This window comes from Phalacrocorax carbo, chromosome 14, assembly GCF_963921805.1.
Source record: "Phalacrocorax carbo chromosome 14, bPhaCar2.1, whole genome shotgun sequence".
Taxonomy (NCBI): Eukaryota; Metazoa; Chordata; class Aves; order Suliformes; family Phalacrocoracidae; genus Phalacrocorax; species Phalacrocorax carbo.
In genome coordinates, this window is record NC_087526.1 from 5930259 (window position 1) to 5952258 (window position 22000).

The 22000-nt window shown below is 41.8% G+C and overlaps 1 protein-coding gene across 2 annotated transcripts in view; it reads left to right on the forward strand.

Annotated features, from left to right (window-relative positions):
• The window catches only part of CDH4 (cadherin 4), a 516102-nt gene that overhangs the window by 464809 nt on the left and 29293 nt on the right, over positions 1-22000 (forward strand). For both annotated transcript variants that reach the window (XM_064465346.1, XM_064465345.1), the window contains exon 8: positions 5916-6053. In XM_064465346.1, coding sequence (XP_064321416.1) covers positions 5916-6053 — 138 coding nt within the window. The remainder of the gene's footprint in view (positions 1-5915; positions 6054-22000) is intronic.

A 22000-nucleotide genomic window follows, 5' to 3' on the forward strand; every position in this document is an offset into this window, starting at 1 on the left:
TATTTAGGGGGAGTTTGTTTTCAGATTGTCTTCCCTGGCTCTGGTATGATATTTATTACTAGTGTGTTCACCATCAACTATCTTACACCAAAAAAAGTGAACATCAAAACTTCAGTAACATGTAAAGAAATTATTTAGGAACAAAAAAAAAGAGGAACATCTCACATTTCTTCTCATTGGTATTGCAAAAATAAGGGGAGTTGGAAAAACACGTAAATATAAAGATGTGAGGATAGCCATGGAAGGAAGTAGGATTTAGATTTTCTAGCTCCTTCACCAATAGATTCCTACTCAGTACATCCTAAAGCAACATCCTGATAACCTTATTTGCTTTACCAGACATGATGCTAAAATTAGCCAGTCATACATTTCTCAGGAAGTGGTAATTAATTGGACAATATTTGTACAGAGCTTTGAAAATGTAGGTCCTAATTTTGCAAACCCTTTGTCCATAATGTAGATTAATTTAATCACATAATTACCGCATTTCTGGACTTTGGCATACACAGTTACCCAGCTTGTGTGTGATTTATAATAATTGCATGTGTAAACTAGGAATAGCCATGTTCCTAAAAATACTGTGCATGCACATTTGAAAATTGGGATCGCAGGTAACACTTCATTACCAGGATTTCATTTTTAAATACTTTGTTCTTTTAGACTTTCTCTCTGAATATGATTTAGTTCTATTTATAACATCTCAGCAAGACCATGTGCAGGTCGGCCAGGGATTTGAGATGGTGTCTTCTGGGCCAGCCTGTGTCTTGATGGGGAGAGCCACTTGCAATAACTGTAATTGTGTGGGGTGCCCCTATTTCTTTGTGCGTGCCTGTGGAATGGGCTGGTTCAGTGATATCAGTTGGTGTTAAGTCTTAAACCATTTTCACACAAATATATCGTGGCATTTGGACTAAAAGAGGTTCTATTCTTTTTCTTCCTAAGAAGTTGTTTGTACACAGAGAATGCTGGGAGATCTGACCTGCTTTAGCTCAATTTGTCATAATTCCTACCTAAACCAAAAGGATTTTATCCCTAATTTAAGACTTTTTTTATTTTTTTAACATTTTTGGTTCCCAGACCCTGTATTAGATTGCTCTAGCATCTCAATCCTTTAGTGATGAAGACCCTACTAATTTCCAGCCTAAATTTATTCATGGCCGGTTTATTCCCATTTGTTCTTGTGTCAACATTGTCCTTTAGTTTAAATTGCTCCTTTGCCTTCCTAGTGTTTATCTTCCTGATGTATTTATAGACAGCAATCATATCTGCTATCAGCCTTCATTTTGCTAGACTAAACAAGCCAAGCTCTCCTAGGCCCTTCTCCGGTGATGAGCTCTTCACTGCCGGCACCTGGTCGGATCCAGGTTGCTCAGCAGTGAATACAAGGGAGCTGGATTGTGCACAGCATCCCGATGAGCCCTCGGTGCTTGGCTCAAGGAATTAATATTGTCGTATCTGCAGTGCTAAATCTGCACTTGATGCATTTGCCAACAGTGTTTGTCTCTTGCTCAGCGGCAGGGAGCTGGTGGGACATGGGGCCAGTCCTCCTTGCTCCTGTCCAATAAACCAGCTTCCTGAAAAGTTTTGTTACTCGTCCCTTCCTGCATTATCTTGTATTTTGTACTTCTAAATCACATCTTGCTTCTGTTACTTAATTGTCAAGTTACCCTTCTTCTATGCAAGGCACTGATATCTTTTTAACCAAGCCCTTGATAAACTTCCCATTAACCATCTTAACAAATTTCTTCAGCTAATTCCCATCTTCTGGAATTTAGCTGATGTATTTCTTTGTGGCACTGTATCAGATGATTGACAGAAGAGCAGACAGATTAGATCTGCCACAGTTCCTTTAATTATTCTTTCCTTCATAATTTTTTCCTTCAAAAGCCCTTCTTAGTTTTTAGGTCAGACTAAAAAGCTCTGCACTTATCAAGATGAGGGTTGGTTTTTTTTTTTCTTTTCCTTGGCTTAAGTAGAAGCAGCACATTTACTTCCCTCTAGCGTGAAGATTTGTTAGATTTATTATAAATACAGGCCACTGGACCTCCCAGGGACTTCACTGGGGCTGCGGTTTTAGTCTAGATGCCCTCGGGACAGAGGCTCATTTCTTTAGTTCCACAGCATCACCACCAGAGCAAACGTGTAGTAACTGTTTCATTTCTCTGGGTTAGGAGCATTTTGTGTTACCTCTGTGCTGTAGTTTCTGCCCTGTGCTATTTAAAATGTCATTTTTGTGAAGAAAGAGAATAAGAGAATTATTCTGAATAATCAAAATGCCATCAAGAAAATGTCTCTCATGCTTGGGGGCATGGGGCTGCCTTTTTTTTTAATAGTTGTAACAATAATAATAATATTAGGACAACAAACTAAGATGCCCCTGGAGATGTTGTGACAAATTAGAAGGACATGTTGAAATTGAAATTGATTGAACAGTTCAATAAAATCAGCTTAATGCATAAAAGCAAAAAGGTTAGCTACAGAAAAACAAAAAAATCAGTAATTTTTTATCTGCTGGGGCCAATCTCACTGAAGATTGAATTAGTTATAAACTAAAACCACATACTTGAAAGCATTGCCCTTGTATGCCCACACTGGAGCCTTTCGGATGGAACTGGATGTGGATGGCAACCAAGTGTCTAAAGGTTGGACAAATCTCGGACGATTTCCACATGGTGGCCTTGGCAGTGTTAGGTTTACGGTTGGACTTGATGGTCTCAAAGGATTTTTCCAACCTAAATGTTTCTGTGATTTTATTCTGTGATTTACATGTCTTTGTGTTTGATACAACTTTATGTACAAACCAAGGCCATTCTCCATGTCAGATTGCACTTTTGTCTTCTGCTGATGGAAATCAGTGTAACTTTGGTGATGTCTCAACTTCCACCAGCAGCTCACCTCTCGCGTCCCTCATTGCTGCAGCTGCCTCCGGTATCCTGAGATGGAGTGCCTGTCTCAAACGCACGCGTTCCCATAATGATGCTACCTGCTCACTCGATTCATTTGAGATCTGCTGTGTTTACTTGCATTTTCTCACGAGGCCTGGACTCCCTGCACTTGCTTGCACACGTGCAGTGCTCCTTTGCCATCCTTCACCTCTTCTCATCCTTACGCACCAGCTCTTTGTGGCTGGTACATTTGTACATTACTAAATTCTGGGCATTTTCATTTCTGGCCCTGTATTATCTGATTGATATGATCTTTCTTTTAAATTTCTTTAATTTAATGTTCCAAATCTGTGTGCGGTTTTTTATTAACACTGTGCTACGGCGCTCAGTGAAAGGGGCTTTGTTAAATAAAAAACTTTATTGTAAACCTGAGATTAATAAGACATGGTCTATGTGTATGTGCCTGTGTCATCAGAGTATGTATAATTTAATAAGCAGTAAAATGGTGAAGTTAACAAAACTTTTAAATGAAACTTTCTAGTCCCTTACCCCCTCTTGTACAAGAGGATTCATTTTTCCAGGGGAAGCTTTGGTTAAGAAATGAATAAAGCAAGCTAGAAAGGAGCTGAAGGCGGTGGGAGGTTCGCAGGCTGGGTCCCAGCATGAGTAAGTGCTGTGCAGACGGAGTGTGACCTTACCCAAGCTCTGCAGTTTGTTCTCGCAGTTCAGATTAAAGTTTGCATAACGGTGTCACGAGTTTCAGAATTGCTTTTGACACAGAGAGGGAGCTGCCTTTGCCATGCCCTAGCTGGAGGCATGCTGCCGCGCCAGTCCCGGCTTGCTCCGGTGGGCACACCTGGGAGTGCGAGCTGGGAGCCCAGCAGCTGTAGAGAGGTCAGTCTGCAAACACGGTAAAATAGAAAAACGCCAAGTTAAGAAAGACACCCCCCCGCCAGTGGAGGCTGTTTCATCACCCTCTCGGCTGATGGAGAGGAAGGAACGTTTTTTTCCTGCAGTCGCTGCCGAAGCACTGAAGCTTTTACAATAATGTGCGACAGCTCCGCCATCAAATCAGAAACGCTATGAATTACGTGTCTCCGTCTCACTGCAGTGAGGAACATTAGAGGTGGCTTTGCCATTTAAATGCACTATTGAAATGGAGTCTCTCATGTGGGCCTCCGATCTGTTTTTCTAATTTATGTGGAATCTGATTGCCACTATTTTTTAAAATATCTTCCCCCCTTCTATGATTTAAACCTATTTGGCTCACAAGTATTTGGCCTGTTAGGAAATAGTTCTGTCAGCATCCCAAGTTCTCTAGAAGAAAGAATAAGGAAAGAAAAGCTAAATCCGAAATAGAAATTATGTTCACCAATAAGGACACTTCAGCCTTACAATCATCCAGTGCTTTACAAATGGAGTAATGAACGGCAACTTTTTGCTTGAGGAAAAACAAGGGCTAACAATAGTTTCTCCCTCATGTTTTATTATACAAGGTAGCAAGAGATAATGAAAGTGCATTTCCATAATATATTCCAGTTGCAAGGTGCTGATGGATCCATGTATGTGAATCCTGTCAATTTAGCAGGTTAATATCTGTCAATTAAAAGTCCTGGAATCAAGATAAAGCTAAAATTCAGAGCTCTGTCATTCTAGCAACTCAGAAGAATTAAAGAATTAAACTAGTTACAGCACTTGAAGAATGTTTATGTAGGATTAGAGAGACCCAATTGACCTAATTTTTGCCCTTTGAAATTTCAAAGGGCATTTGACATTTTATACACGCTTGTAACATCGGCACATGAACGGAGCAGCCCTCGAGTATCTAAGCTGTGTTCCGAGAGCAGGAGCAATCCAGCATGTGGCAGGTCTCTCCTCCCAGTGAAGTTCCTCCACTTGGCTTTGCGCAAAGCTTTTCCCGCATAACGTTGTGCATCCATTTGATTTTCACACCCTTCGGGCTTTTCGATGTGCCGTTGGAGCCGCTTGGTCCCTGCATCCCAGCTCGTGTCTGTAATTCCGCCTTAAGCCTTAAGGAGTAGGGAGTGAGGTTTAGCTTTGCCCTGAGTCACGCCGTTCGCTGGATCCCTCCTTGGTTGTCAGTGCATCACTTTGCACATATTTCAGGAGAGGAGCTTTGCTTTCATGTCTGTCTCTAAAGCGCTCTGTGTACTGAGCATGACATGCATAGGCATCAATAGTAAATTCTGCAGATCCAAATGAAAACCTATTGTTGAGAGCAGTTTTAAAGATCAGGAGGCTTTTCTCCGTGTGGACAGATATTCTTAAGTAAAGAGACATCCCAGGGAGATGTACACACATGCAAGACAAGATGCCCTCTCCTATTTTATTCAGGTTTATTTTCCAGTTGCACTGGCATACAGCATCTTTTAGAAGAACTTCAATGTGTGATTTTTATGGCTGACTGTGTAAGGCTTTTTCTTTGAGAGCCGTGTTGGTTGGGGTGCTCAGGAATTTAAATCGGTTCTGCTGAATTTTTGTTTATTGCAGTGAGTAATTTTTTTCATACTGGACTTAAATTCTCCTTATTTATTGGGTTAAGGACTGAAACATGGAGGGTATTTTAGGTATCAAAATGCTTTGTGAGCATCAAACTGTGTGAGCAGAACAAGCTGGAGGGCCACCAGGCAACGTCACTGTCAATTTTGGGGGTATAATGTTCTTGGTGATGTTTTCAGTGAAAACACATTAGTAAAATTTTTACTGCTTTTCAGAAGACAGAAACTAATGTTGCTTAAAATGCTTAAAAACTAACAAAAACATCTATTTCAACCAAGGATTTTTGCCATGAGATTTTTATTTTCCCATAAAACAGGTGATATCCACCAATCTGTGCAAAAATCCCTTCAAAAACATGATAGAAAAAATTATCTGTCTTTTTTTACTAATGTTTTTGATCCAGTTAACTTCTTAGTGTGCCTTAAGATTGCACTTGTATACAGAAAAAAAACCAAGGCATTTTACAGAATGCATTTTTGTTTCTCATCTTTCCCTTTTTTTCCCCTCCAGAAAGTTCAGCAGTATATAGTCATTGTTCAAGCCACAGATATGGAAGGAAATCTTAACTATGGTCTCTCAAACACGGCAACAGCGATCATTACGGTGACAGATGTGAATGACAACCCACCCGAATTCACTACCAGCACTGTAAGTATTGATACATCAGCACGGTGATGCATGGACACACAACATGTTGGTAATTCATGGATGTTTATATCCGTCGTCTCTCTTAGCTGGTTTGGCAGATAGGAGGAACTTGATAGATAACCGTGGAACAAAGACTTTCGGGGTGGGGGGAAAGGAGGAGGAAAGGAAAACGGAAAAGAATGATTCATAAACTAGCAAAACTATTTGGTGACCAGTTTTGCTGAGGTACTCAAGGAGCTGAAATAATGTGGCAAACAGACTGTGTCTGATTGCACCAAAGAGGATACGGTTGTTTCACAGCAATTGGCTGTAGACATATCAGAGTTATTATTACTTATGAGTGAAATCCTGAGCAGTAAGAGATATTTTGGGTTTAGTAGCTCGGATACGATTTCAAGGAAGCAGTAAATACTCTAAATGGTAACAGGTATCTGGTAGAATTTGTATTTTACTGATAGCTCTAACAGATGTATTTGTGCGTGCCGGCAGTAAACGTGTAGAAATACCATAGTACATCTGGTTTTAATCAGTTAAAGATCTTTCTTATATTAGTACAGTATTTCTCTATTCTGTTCTCATGTGCTCCAAGTCGCTGTTACTGGGAGAAGAGGGGAAAAAATAGAGAAATTGCAAATTATTAGAGCTGGCTATGGTAAAAATGAAGAGTTGGAAGGTGAAACGATGCAGTCTGGTTTTTTCCAGCCTTCATAATCCATAGATGTAGAGCATCCAAAATGTGTGTGGTAGTTTTAGAAACCACAGAGAAGTACAGAGGTCTACATGCGAAATAAATGAGAAATCATTGTGTATCCACCGACTATATTCATATGAGGGCCAATAAGGAACAGTAAATGATGTGTCTTAAACTGAAACCAAGTCTTTAAAAACACAGAAAGTCAAACTGCATTGTGCTCAAGTCATTGAACATCATTTATTTTTATTATTCTGAATTTTCATTCCATATTAAAAGATATGCAAATATATAGTCATGCGGTATCAAAGTTTCCCCTTAGTTATACCCTACAAACAGCTCAAGGAAGTCATGCAGAGCCCAATTAATGCTGCTGTGGACCCATATCGGCTCCACATCAGCTACGGAGTCTGGGTCCTTCCCTCCCATCGCCATGGGGCCGCGGCTCACAGAAGGGACGTGCTCAGCTCTCGAGCAGTGCCAGCATTTTGTGATTAAGTGACTTGGACCTAGATTCTCAGAATAAGGAAGGCACTAAATTCCTCCTGAATCAGAGGAAAATAGGCACCCAAAACGTTTTCAGACCTGGGCATCATTCTGCAGCCTGCATTGCCAACTCCAGCGAGTGTAGGGTGGGTTTAACAGCAGCACATGTGCTTCATATGTGTCATGGTGAATACACCCAGCTTTGTATCGTAAAGTTGTTGTTAAATATCTCCTTAAGTATGATACGTATGTTTGTGAAGAGCCATAAAAATCTGACACAAGTCTTGGGCCATGTGGTCCTTTCTCCTGCCAGCATGGGTTCGTTCTCTTTTGAAAGTTTTATAGTGGCTAGTCTTAGAATTTGGTGTCTGTCAGGCCATGGGACTTTTCACCACAGCAGTACATGTGCCCAGGTTGCTAGTGTTTGCGGGGAGGGGAACCTTATTCTGCCAGGTAAATAGTTCTTCGACCTACATTTGAGTGAAAAAGGAATGACATCTAGTGGCCATGTCACTTAAGCACAGGTTGTTCCACATGACCCAGGTTGCCTGGTCCTTGTCTCCAATGCAGGTTAGGAGGTGAGGTTTTGGGTAGTGGGATGAGCTGTCGGTGCCTTCTGGAAGGCGGCATCCCTCCAGATGGGATATATTTTAATGTCTTTCCAAAACACTTTCCAAAGCCGAATCTGATGGAAAGTGAGATAATGGAAATTTGCCTTCAGGTGAGTTCTGAGTATTTAATGTCTCTGTGTGTGTTAGACCTAGAAGGAATAAAAGCCATCAGGAGAATTACCCATAGGATTGTGTTAAATGGATTAGAAAATGCTACTCTTCCTCTAAGCAGGGTTGATGTGTACCATTATTTCTCTAATTTCAATCACTGAAGAAAGAGTTTTGCAAGGGCCAAAGGGCTTTCCACAGTAGTGCATAGGACTTCATAAAGATTAGAAAACCAAGGGTGTTTTACAGTAATATTTTCTGATTCTATGGAAACAAATATCTCTGATATACTCCCGGGTATAGCCAGGATGAATTTCATGTGAATATGAAAGTATAATGCGGTTTTTCCCTGACTGACGGAGAGAACAGCATCAGGCTGATCAGTCTCTTTAAACCTGGGCTGAATCTCTTTGCTGTCCTCAAATAGTCTGATCTGCATTTTAACACCTCTAAAAAAAATAGCAAAAATCTCTTTCCAGGAAATCTACAGTTCCTCAGAGAGTAAGAAAGCCCATGGTCTCTTTTAAGACTGGGGACTGTTTGGAGAGATACAGTATATTTTTATTTTAAATACTTCCGTATTGACATGCTGCTGTAAAAACAAAATAGGCTGAATAACTGAAATTGTGGTTTGCTCTTGGAAAGCTGCCAGGCGAATGGAGCTCAGGCAACTGAATTCGGCATAGACACATACAAAGGCCCACCCTATAGTGCTCCTAAATTACCTGTCATTCAGCCAGGGTGGTTTTAGACTTAATCGTTTCTGGATAAGAATGTAGCTCAGGAGGACACTGCACCATGCTGGTGTCACAGCTCATGTATTCAACAGCAGGAATTAATGTTACTGTGTAAAACTTAACAACAGGACGGGAGAGAAGAAAACAGCCACTGCGATGGTCAAGAAAGTCAGATCATGTCTGTAGTCAGGCACTCCAGGAGGGGGGCGAAGAGACTGTGTGCAGGGACCGTGTGAAAGTTCAGACACAAGCATACAAGAGCTAAAATCGCAGGAGCGATGACCTGCCGAGGTATGGTGGTTAACGGACATCCAAGATAACGGGTGGCTGTGATCAAAATGTAGTGCTAGATGAGAAATGGAGGAAGAGCATTAAAATCACACAGATCCTTAAATGTACAAACTGAAGATACTCTGATAAGACTCCAAAATGATTGCTTGCTTACATGAAATTGGATCGATGTGGGGTTTATACCCTTTAGTACATCACCTGAAGGGCCAGCAGAAGGTCTTACACAACAGCAGGGGAAGAAGAAGCCCCACCTTCTCATACGAAGGATTCTGGAATTATATGGAGGAGAAAAATCACAGTCCCTAGATGAAACAATTTTAAACTAAAGTCTGCTGTTAACTCTAAGCCCAGTCTCCATCAGCAAGAATCATGGCCAATCCTGATAGTCACGACCAGGGCTACCTGCATCAAACTGCGAGGCGCTGGGGCACAGCGGGGACGAGGTGACCTCTTCTAGTTTTTCCAGCTCTGTTTTTTTTGAGATGGTGAATGTTTTCTTGATCTGTGATGCTATCGGACCATGCTGAGAAGCATCAGAGAGCAGCTAACAGTGAGGAAACGTCTCATGAGAGACTGCCCTGGAGTGGGAAGCAATCAGATCTGCACCAGAAGAGTGGAGCATCCTGTGAAATGCCGTAAACATCATAGGCAGCTCTTTTGGGCAATTCTAATGATTTAGTGCAGGACCGTGACCCAGGGAAAGCTCTCCTGGCTAGCTAAGGGACTTCAGCCCACTCTTTGTGTTATGTTCTTCATGTGACATTGTTGCTTGGAAAAATAAAGTAAAAGAGGCAATTCTTGTGTCTGCCGAAGAGCAGGCGTACAAATTCCAGGCGAGCAGAGGTAACGCTGCCTCCGCGGCATGCTCGGAGCCAGCCCGTGCCCGCAGGCTCTGGGTCAGATGCCTTACAAAAGGGTAGTTTAATCCCTTATGCCCAAGTTTTCCATTGTCCTTATGGCATAATTAGCAGCTGTGCTAGTTCATTCCCATGGCAATTTTGGTGGGTTTTGCATCTGCCAAATTAGCAGCTGGTGTAAAATAGTGAAATTTTAACTGGACTGTGTTACAAAGGCTTTGTTGTAAATTTTACTGGGAAACTGGCTCCATAACTGTTACAAGATAAAGGTACTGGTATCAGTGTGCCCTCCGTTATCCAGAGCCCTTGTTACTTATAACAGGGTCACGTCCTCTGACATGTCTTAATTATGTGGAAATTCCTCTGCCTCCTTTCAAATATTTATCTCTTCTGTGCAGGAGAGTTGCATTTTTTTCCATATTAATATAGATCTGTAGCTGAGTGTCTGGCCAGATGCTCACCTCAGATACGGGGGAGGTGCAATGAAATTAGTGTTGGTATTTCAGAGATTAAAAGTCAGCCGAGACAGAATAATTCTGGATAGTCTCAGGTGAGATTTTATGCAAGGTGGAGGCATCTTTTTTGCTCACAGAAGGAATGCCTTTAATTCCAGTGAAATCTTTAACTCTATCAAGCAGGATGCCCCCTCTAGTCTGACCCATGATACCATTAATAGCCATCCAAGGGTTTCCACTTTAGCTAAGGAAATGCATAATCAGAGGGGAGGAGAAGTTAAAGAAATCCTACACTTGACTCATACAAAGTCTATTTTTATCGTATTCAATCAGGAACAATCAGGCAGAGAGAGGAGACGCAGATGAATTTGCATGATCAGACTTCTGTGTCTTAAATGTTAATTAAAAGTTATTTTAAATTTGCCTACTGTGCAGAACTTGTTTTTATAGTAGCCCGTGTAAGGGAAATATTATTTCACAGGGCTGAAGTGCTCATGATTAGTGATTAGTTGAGCTTGTGGATTCTTGGGAAAACCTGCCTGGCAATCAACCTCTCCTTTTAAAAAAAAAAAAAAAAAAAGGAGGAAAAAAAAACCAGAAAGAAAAGAAAAAAAGAAACTGGGCTATTCAAGTTCTTTAAGCTCCTGAGCCTTAGGAGGTCTTATTTAAAGCTACTTTAAAATTTGGCCTTTGGCACTGCTTTGAGAATCTCTTCTGAGACTGAAACCAGTGGAGTGTGTTTTAAAGCGGCAGCTCCAAGACCACATCCCCTTCCCCACTGCGCTGCCTTGCTGGCTCATCTGGGCACTGACTCCCTTTAGGAACAGCTCTAAAGGTTTAGGGCCAGACTATCAGGCATGAGTGGACGCTTCCACCAGCGCAGTGGTGACTCTTGCTAGCCTGGGAAAGGCAGTCTGGCCAACGGCAGCCTGTGAACTAAGAGCAGAATAGCTGGTACGGAATAACACCGTGCATAGAGAGATGCTCATATTCTAACAGAAGGGGATGAGTTGCTGGGTAAGGTTAATCTAGTTGCAAAGTGGATTTGGCTAACCAGTCGAGGAGCAAGTTCTTCTTGCAAGTACACTGGAAAAAGCAGTTCTTGCCAGTTTTTGACTGGGCTATTGAATTAATAGTGTCAGATCAGTCTCCTGTCTGGCTGCTACAGTAATGCTGAGTTAGTAACCTGGCTCGTATTGGACTGAGTCAGTCAGCAATGAAATCTGCAGAGTGAAGGGCTCGGCACCACATGAGCAAAATGACATGGAGAGAGACCCAAGTTAAAAGGGCTTTTTGTTTTTGGCGCTGCACTGCCAAAAATGTCTGACCTTTGTGCAGGTATTCCGGCTCCTCCAAGTACTATGGGAAATGCTAATGAGCCCACTCTGAAGAGTGCTTTGAAATTTGAAAGTGAAGCTGGCTCTCAGTCCATCACTTCCATGCTAGCATTGTCCTTTACCATAAATAGTTCTTCCTTCTCCCATTTTGATGTTTCCTTCCTGTTTTCTCTCCCATCTCCATCCTGATATACTAGTGCACATCATTTTGTGAAGCTAAACAAACCACTGTCCTCTAACCCCTTTTTACGTTATAGTTTTCCGTTCCCCTGGTTATCTTGATAACCCTGCTGTGCACCAGGCTCTGCTCAGGTTTCTTTCTTTTCACCAGATCTGTATCGAGTAATCCAGATGAGATTTTTCAGTGACTTGAACAAGAGCACTAGGATCAAATCTGCCTTTGTCACAGCCATGGCATCGCGCTCCCTTAGTCCTCCTGCTCTGTGAACTTGCCAAAATTCTGGAAAAGTAAACAAGCATAAGCCAAAATTTTATTCCTTGTTCTGTGTGCATTTGTTCTCATGTTAATGCTATTTGAGAACAAAATATAGCTGTGCATCAACCAATGCAAGAGCTGTCCAGAGCTGCAGAAATAGCTGATGTGAGCTGTAAAAATGTGAGTTTTCGCAAGTGGCAACACTCGGGGTAAATGCTTCACCTGGTTTCCAGCCCCCTGAGTTGAATCTTGCTGAGCTGTTTGTAATGGTGAGTTCAGAAATGTCAAAGTAGCAAAGAAAACCCTCAGTTTTTCCTTCAGGCTGAAAGATACTGACTTCCAAATGACTGCGATGCAAGCATGTAAATAGGCCTAGTTTGGAGAAGCGATCTTGAATTGTGGTAGGAAACCAAAATAGGAAACCAAGTCAGCCTGCCAGCCGTTTGGGGTTTCCTAAGCACGTTTATAGTCAGATGTATCCGGAAACATTCAGTTCATGTGAGCATTATGAGAAATCCCTTTTACATGCATGCTCATGTCTTACAAATTAATCGTACGCTGTGAAGGGAGAGCCCAGCAGGAACAGGATTTCAGTGGGATTTCCTGCAGGCAGAAGAATGGACCGGGATGCCTACCAAGGGCTGTCCTAAAAAGAGGTCTTACCACAGCTGATCCAGGGAAAACCAGCAGAAGTGGGTAGCTAACTGTCTTCCAGGACCCGGGCACCTGTCCGGATCTAGAAAAGATCAAGGGGTTAAATTTTGAGCACCGTGTACCAAATCACCCAGTGTATAGACTAAAGCTGCGTATGCAGTTGCCCATTCCGATCTCAGGTCACCATCATTACACTGGTGCCATTCAGAAAATCCACAATGACATTTGAATATAGATTAGCCTGGATGCTACAGTGTTTTAAAATTGTCAAAATTACGCCTATGGCATAATTCAGAGGCAGTTGTCACAAGAGGCAGAAATCAAGGTGAACAGCACAGGTCAGAGCTGGCAAGGGGAAAGACCTAATACCATGGTGAGAAAATTTACAGGACTGCGTTTACAGCTGAAAACAAACCCAGGAGTTCTGTACAGTCCTGCAGACAGGATTTATCATTAAAAATCAATTGTGCTTTCATGGAAAATCCCAGGTGACTGTATTCACTTGCAATTTTCCAATCAAAATGAAGCTCAGCTGAACTACGCAGTAAAGCTTGGGCTGTTATAGAGCTGTCATCATCTAACTGAAATAAATTATTATATTCAAGTGAATTGAAAATGCCCGGTAGCATTTGGGTACATGAGCATCTACCTAATTCGGTGTGTGTTTCAATTAAATACATAGTTGGTGAAGTCTAAAAACTACAAATCAGTTTAGTTTTCCTAAATAAGCATTCAGTGTTTATAAATTGAAATGGGCTTTCTGCCTCTCATTACGATGCAGGTCCTGGTGAAAACCTTTGTCATGAGCAATGAATTAGACTAAGGGTGGTAGGTCAAGGGGTAGCGGTAACAAATGGAGAGAGAGCAAGCAGAAACAATATTCTTTCTTCCCATCCTGTCTCCGCCTTGCCAGGACTCCCCACGCTAATGCCAGGGGCTTTGCTGCTGCGGACATGAGGTTAGCCATCATTAGGAAAGTATTTATGTCTTCATAGACATTATTTTCATCTTGATCTGCCTTTTGAATCAAACTCGCCTTTGGACATGGATCCTGACCTAAATGCAAAGCCAGTCCAACGAGGCTTAGGAGGTGTGATGCCTACACAGTTTTGATTCCGATAAGGAATGCGTGAGATCCCCAACTCGGGGTGCTGATTTTTCGAGAGCAGCATGGCTCTTCCCAGGCACAGCATCTTTAAGTGCCTGGAGGCCCTTTCAATGCGATGCTATGGAAAACAAGACTCACTTTATGCTCCTCTGTGGGTACTCAACTTTTGTTCTTTATTTTATCCCTCTTTCATCTAAAATGAAAGATATTTCTCAGTTTATGAGAAAACAATAACTCCCCATGTCTTAATGAAGAGAGCATCAGCCCCTTCCGTGATTTCTGTGAAGTCTTTACACCAGTGTAGCATATGACAGAAAGGATGAAATACCTTCAAGACTACTTTGTGTAGTCTGCAAGATGGATAGATAGATAGATACAAAGATGTGTATGTACAAATACAGATAAGCATATAGCTAGCCTCAAAGCATAGATGGATACTGATAGAAGGCAAACGGTCATCAATAATCCCCAAGTCTCTTCTCCCAAAAAAATTGTGGTTTATGTTGAATTATTCCATTACAATGTGTGGGTATATATGCATTGATATGGAAAAATGTGGTCTCCTTGATAGAAGCCTCTTGCTAATAGAGCCCATTAATCAAAACCTAAATTTACAGTGGCTTTTGTTTTGTTTATTTCCTTTCAGTACATTCATTTTCAAATTATCACCAAATTAATCATGTACAGTTCTTTAAACCAACTGCCGTTTGGTGAAACAGTTCTGGTTCCTCTCCATTACACTGAGCATTAGTTATTAAGGCACAGTTCGAAGCTCTGTTTAGCCTGATTCCGTCCTGAACCTAATTGGAATCAGCTAGATTCTTCCTTGTAAATGGGTCAGTCACACTGAAAAAACATCAAATGTAATCTTGAGATTGCAAAGAAAAAAAAAAGAGATAAAAAGAAAAGAGAAGATAATTTTATTTCTCTTCATTGATACCTGCCTGGTGGTTAAAAGAAGGTTTAAAATGAGGTCATTAAACTTTCCTTGGAGACAAAACCCAGACCTCAGTGGTAATATGATTAATCAAATACAAAAGTGAAGCTACCCTGAACGAATAACTCATTTTTATAAAATATCTAATTACTGAAATGTCGTCTGCTGCAGAAAAAGAAGGGGGGGAAATTAATTGCAATAACAACTGAAGAAGATAAAGTTTTTCTGAATTAGGTCTACACAAGAAGCTAAATTGAGTTGATTAAGTAATTTTGGTTTCAGGAACACCCTTGATGGAAGTTAGTAGTAATGAATTTTTCAGACCTTGGAGTTTAAAATTGCCAAAGACCAGTGATTTTAAAAATGGGAACGATAGTTTCATTACAGATTTCAATTTTCTGTCACCAAAAAAAAAAAACCACCAAAAAAAAAAACCTCTTTTGGGCTCTCTCAGATTGGACACATGTACTGCTTGGTGTAAAATCAAGAATAATATAACCTCCTCTCTTGATGCTAGAGAGTGCAGTCTCAGCCAGTTAGAGCTGCAGCACCGCACGGGAGGCAGAGCCCACGATGCTGCTCGTGCCCTGCTTCTCACCACGTAAGCGCTTGAAATCCAGAAGTTACAGCACAACCTCTGTGCCTGTGTTCCTCATGCAGACGGTCCCACCTGCAGGGCACAGCACAACGCTTCCCTTCCTTCGCAGTGCTTGTAGGTAGCTGTCGTTAATGGGGCTGAGCGGCACGTGCTTATCCATCATCAGCATCGCTGTGATACATAATAATTTGTTTTGACATTTGATTTTCTAGCCTCCTGTTTTGCTGGTTTATGCAGTCGGGTTAATATTATCAAAACACAGATGATACCTGTACGCTGGTAAGGCCACCCCTGACCCTTGCAGTACGACAAGACCTATCAACTATCGCTTGCCATAACCCATTTGTCACGAGCAGGTTCATTTGCAACATCTGGCAGTGCTGTATCTCCTGGTGCGATGTGTCATTTAGCAGGGGATTCTCCTCCTTCCCTGTTTAATGTGTGTAGCTGGAGGGAGGAACTGAAGACCACATCCCCACACCACGGCTAGTGGCGTGGAGGAAACGTCCAGTGAGAAAGAGGCACTAGAACACGCGTGAGCTGTGTGTGTGCACCGAGGTGACACAGCCAGGCGTCGCGGGCAAAACCTCCGTAGTCAAAGAAATCTTCAGAGAAATACTGCGTGATGTGCTGGGATGGAAATCACCCTGGTCTCCACCACCTGATACATGTGTGCGGATTAGACACCATTCCCATAATCTCTGGTGTGTCAGTCAAGCTAAAATTTCAAGGAGAAACCAGACATTAATACTCCCATATCTCACGTATCTACCCACACCAGCATTTCTTGTCTAAAATTTATCTGTCTGTAGCATTTCTCTCAGATTTGAATTATTTTTTCTAGGTTATGTGCCTCTTTCTGCCTTTGGATACATATTAAATGTCCTAATCCTCCTCCTGAGCCCAGACGTGGCCTTGGAGGGCACATTTCAATTGCCTGAATGTAGACACCCAGCACCACCCAGGGGTCCCTGGTTAGGCAGGATGTCCATGCAGCCCTGGCAGGTGCACCTCCACATCTGCCAGATGTCCCCTGCAAATACCCATTGGTAGTGGATTATTTAATTATCTTAAAAGTACACAGCATCTCAGGCACTGATGCGAGGCTGAGAAATTTAAATACATTTTGTAACTCCATTATTGCAAGGCACTGAAATAAATCCCCTTCTGAAGTTGGCTAACTTCCTTGGGTCGGCAGGTTTTTAATTCTTCAATATTCTGTTGCCTTAAAAACAGTTGCTTCCAAGGGATGTCATTTTAAGAGGATATATATCTGGAATTTCATTAAGCACATTTCACTTATGAAATCTTTAGTGACATACTGGGCGGGGAGATTTAGCAAAGGATTTGGTAGTGCTGAGAGTTTTCTCTTATCAAATATTTCTAACTGTCCAGGATGTCTTCATGCTTCCCAGTTGTAGAAGAAAGGGTCAGAACACAGACAACAGCCAGAGTTAAAATCAGAGAGGACGGTTAAAAGGTTTCGTATCAGTTTTTTGAGCATGGTAGAGTTTTTCAAACTGTTCCGCTTAGTGCAATAACGTGTTGTAATTACCAGAAAATAACAGAAAATAAATAAAAACATTTTCCTTCCTAATTTACAAGTTTATAGTGACTCCCTCTTTTCTTTGACCTAGTATGCTCCCATTTCTCACTGCATTTCTCTTCCCTGCTACATGCACTTTGACTTTCTTGTTGTAAACAAAATTTCAGCTAGAAGCCTCTTTCTCGTAGCAAGTCTGATGAATTACACAGCATTTAATTTAGTCTTCGTTCCATGCTCTGAATTACTGCAAGCAGGCAGGCATGCACTTTTCTGTAATGCCAGATTTTTATCTAGTTGAAGATGTCCCTGTTCATTGCAGGGGCTTGGAGTAGGTGACCTTTAAAGGTCCCTTCCAACCCAAACTATTCTATGATTTTAGGGACTCCAAGGGAAGGTGAGTTCAGAAGGGCAGGTTTCCTCTGCTCGCTTCGGGGCAGTGCTGCAGCTGAACTGACTGGGTTTGTCTGCAGACTGGAGGGGCTCTTCAGCAGCCGCTGCAATGTGGAGAGGCGTCCCTCACTCCTGATTCCCTTCCCGTAGAAACCACAGCACAGGGGAGCAGGTGCTGTGCACACAGATCTCCCTGTGGGTGGAAGCTCTCGCCCCACTGACAGGCACTGCTGTTACATTTTACGCAGCAGTAAGGACATAAAAATATTGGCCATTGTGGCACCAGCTCAGAAGGTCACATCTTTAAACCACAGTAGCAGCACTTTTACAATAAAACACGTTTCAGTGTCTTTCTCCTACAAGGATGCTCTGTCCAGACAGGAACCCTGTTTATGACCAGACCTTGTGCGTTTTCCAGCACCTGATTGTAGTGGTCAAACCTAATCATAAAAAAAATAAATCCCCCTGTGTGCTAATTCTGAGACTAATCTGGAAACAACAGAGATTTCAATTGCAGTGCAGAGGAGGTTTGAGCTGGAGTCAGCATGCAGACTGGCTGAGCTGTGCTATGCAGGAAACTTGTTAAAAATCTTGATACCAGGATTACAGTGCATACAAAAAATTCAGTTTCAGTACTCTTAAAATTCTCCCTTTCCCAGATATCTGTCTTCAGATCCCAAAGGCACATGAACAACTTTTATATGCCTTAAAATCTGAAAAAAAATTTAAATTAAAAACTCATTATAAGAAGTGGGCAGTTAATAAGAAAATCCTAAACCAGACTTATCAGCTTAAGGCCCTTCTTTATGAAAGTTTATTACAGGTGCCTGAATTGAAACATCCTCTCCTATACACATCTCACCAAGAAATACAGCGTCAGACCTGTGGAGCAGATTTTGCTCACTTAGGAGCTGAACTCTGTCACACAATTTTTGTTAGTCTGGTTTACATGTAAATCGGGAAAAATGTGTTTCCAAAGTTTTGTTCAGTGCAGTCATTTGCTACTTTGCGCTTTGAAGAAAGAGAAAGAAATTTGAGCTTTAATGTTCCAACAACTGAATTAATTTGAGCCTCCTTTAATGAAGGTGGATATTTTAGAGAGCAAGGGTGAGCGACACAGTCTACACGTTAGAAAGCTCTCCCGCCAGGCTGGGTGGGATGCCGGCACTGCTTTGGCAATTCAGGAAGGTCAACCTACTGAACCTTCGGTATGGCCTTCGAGATGATGGAGCTTTACGGTCGGGGTTGTTCTTCTGGCCTGTTTTTCCCCAGCTGTACGAGCCTGTTCAGGTTCCTCAGTTGAGGCCAACGCGGTGCCGAGCCTGGGGAAGAGCCGTGCTGGTGATCCAGCTCATCCCCAACGCACGGTTCTCTGCCAGCCTTCCCGTCTGGGAGCTTCTCCATCTCGGGAGCTCAGCGGGGATCACAGGGCTACATGGCAATGCACTGGGGAGATTGACAGACTAATCCAGGCTGACCTAATGCGTTTATCAAGTAATACATAATTAATTATGTTCTCGGTATCCTGCCCCAACGCAGGCAGCGCAGGGCAGGACACAAGGCTCCAGCGCCAGTTCTGCAACTGCCTTGGGAGACATCAGCAAGTCACTTAGCCTTTAGTTCTGTGGCTGAAGGGAAGCACAGGGCTGTCAACCATTGCAAAACAATGATGTATCTGTGCAAGAATATTTTATTATATAAATGTATGTATATAACTTTTTTTGTCAAGAATGAGGCTTTGTAGGCAGTTCCGGCTGTTTTAAAATCTACGCCTCTATTTAAAAGATAGAATTACTAATTACACCTGACAATCAAATAGTCTGCAGAATTGTATCAGCTACTTTTTCCTGCTGTTCATTCTTTAGGCAAGAAACAAAGGTATGTTAGACAAGAGAGCAAATGAAATGTTCAAAGGATTCTTCTCTAAAACTGGAAAATAAAAGGCTGTGCTATCAGATTGGAATTTTAACATATACTGTTTCCACTGGCTCCCGAGATAAAATCTTTTATTGTTGAGTATAACCATTGTTAAAGGTCACTGTTGCAAAGGCTACATCATTTAGATGAGATGAGATCCCATTTTGGATAAATTCACAATTTTTCTTCCTAACAAGGAGATAGTATCAGGATTTGAATGTACAAGAGTGCCGGGTTACAGATTAAAGGCTTTTGTGTTCTGGAAACCACACTATGCCAGATTTCATGAGTTTCAGTGAGACGTGCAAGTCCCCAAAGTCAAGTAGGTTGATTAAAGTGGTTCTTTATAGTCTTTGAAATACAGATAAAGTACAACTTTCCTACACGGGGTTAATGTAGATTTTTTTTTCCTTGACAAGGCTATATGCCTTTCCAAGGACATAATTTTAATCTCTTTTTAAACCTTTCATATGAACGTTGTAAAAAGCTCCTTTGTGTTGTAATGCATTTTTATAAAATATCTAAATTTCTATGCAAACTTCGAACCTCGTTTCGTAAGATATATTTATCTGGAAATGGTTATCTTGCAGTAGAATAGTGTCTTGTGTCATGATTCCTGTGGCATCTTTTCATACTGTCACAAGAATGTAACATCTGATAATGAAAAAAATTAGTGCTCATTGTCAGACATGCAAACTACTTTTTTTTTTTTTTAATATCCTTTTACTATTACATGCTCTTGTCTCTGAATTCCTGGCAAGTACTGTAAGAGTCTTTGGACCAAGGTGAAACCTGCACGTTCCTTCGTCACACCACAGAGTCTGAAATGAGAGGGTTTTCTGCTGCGGCTTCTGAAAGAAAGGCCATTGCTTTCATCACCTCTGTTCTGCTTTGTCTTCATATTCAAAGAGTAAATCTTGTAATTTAGTCCAAAACTACTCATTACTTGAGATTTTTGAAACATAACACCAGTAAAGACAACGTATAAAGCCAGTGGCTGCCATCAGCTGCAGGAGCACGATGGATGTTGTCTGCACCCCATCATAAGATCAGCTTTAGAACTGCAAAATTTTAGGGCTTGTTTTTTAAACTCCTCCAGCAGAAGTGAAACCAGTGTGTTAAGCCCGCACCGAACATCGCTCATCGTTCCTTGTAGAATCTCCCAATAAACAAGTGGGTGGTCTGGCTCCACCACACCATGCATAGAGCTGTGAGAACTCCTTTGCAGGCAGGCATTTTGGAACAGAATAGAAATAGGAATGGAATAGAATAGAATAGAATAGAATAGAATAGAATAGAATAGAATAGAATAGAATAGAATAGAATAGAATAGAATAGAATAGAATAGGTTTCAGTTGGAAGGGACCTACAACGATCACCTAGTCCAACTACTTCACCAATTCAGGGCTGACCAAGTTAAAGCACGTTGTTAAGGGGCATTGTCCAACTGCCTTTTAAACACTGACAAGCTTGGGGCATCAACCACCTCTCTGGGAAGCCTGTTGCAGTATTTAGCCACCCTTTCCTAACAAAATGCTTCCTAATGTCCAGTCTAAACCTCCTCTGGCGCACTTTGAACTATTCCCGCATGTCCTATCACTGGATACCAGGGAGAAGAGCACAAACCACTGAAGATAAAGGCAGAACTTCCAAAGCATCCTTTAAAAGTTGGTGAGCTAATTGTGATGCGCTCCCCTCTGCTCGGCTGGGCAAGGCTGACTCCTGCCCGACCGCAGCGAGCCACTGCCTGCAGCCCAAGCAATTCATTTCTGAATGAGCACTGTGACAGCTGGACCTTGTACCAGCAGAGCAAAACTGTGAGCTGGCAAGAGTGCATTGGACTTTATAGATAACATTTTGGGAAGCATTTGCCACATGGCATATAACTATTCTGAAGTATGATACGCATACGTGGATTGACTGTAGAGTAGATCCAAGTGAACGTGAAGCTGAATCACAGACGCTGCAGTGCAGGGGATGTTGTGGGCATGAGCCTGAAAAAACAGCAGCAAAGGGGCTTATGTAGGGGTTGCTGGCTGGTGTAATGCAGAGCAGGGGTGCTGTGGGCTGCCTCAGAAAAAAGCGAGGATGTCAGTACTTAGAGGGTGATCATCATTTGAGACCACACCAGAGTGAGTACTTCTTTAATAAAATTTGTTTAGGAAATGAGCATCTCAAAATCTGATTTGCACGCAAAATATTGTTGACTTTATGGAGATTTTGTGGAGATTCAAGTGAGCTTGTGGTCTCTGCTGCACGACAGCAATGGTGGAGCGAGAACCTGAAGGTCACTGTTTCACTGTCACAGAAGCTGATACCCAAGTCTGACCCGTACGGCATAGAGAGGGTAGGATAACTTGCAGACCTAGTACAGTCATCCGTACAGTAAATGATATTGGAAATTAAAGGTCAGAGGATTGATAGTAAGGCTTAAGAAAACAGCAATTAGGCTGCTAGGAAGAAAAGCTAAATTACCGGTAGTAAGAGGAGAGGGGGGAAAAAAAACGAGAATTATTGATCTAAATATCAAGTTGGCAGATACACAGAATACAATCTAGAGGTTTTTTACACCTCTGGGCTTATTCAACCCTCACAATAAAAAATGCAGGCCTATAAAGATGGAATAAGAAGCAATCAATTAGGATGGCATTTGCTTGTTTCCGCGCTGCAGCTGGGCAGGCACATCACAATTAATGATTTATTAGGAGATTTTCACCTTTTTTTTTCCATTTTACACAGATTGCTGCGACCAGACTGCAGTTGTTTATTAATTTCCCTGCTATTCAAG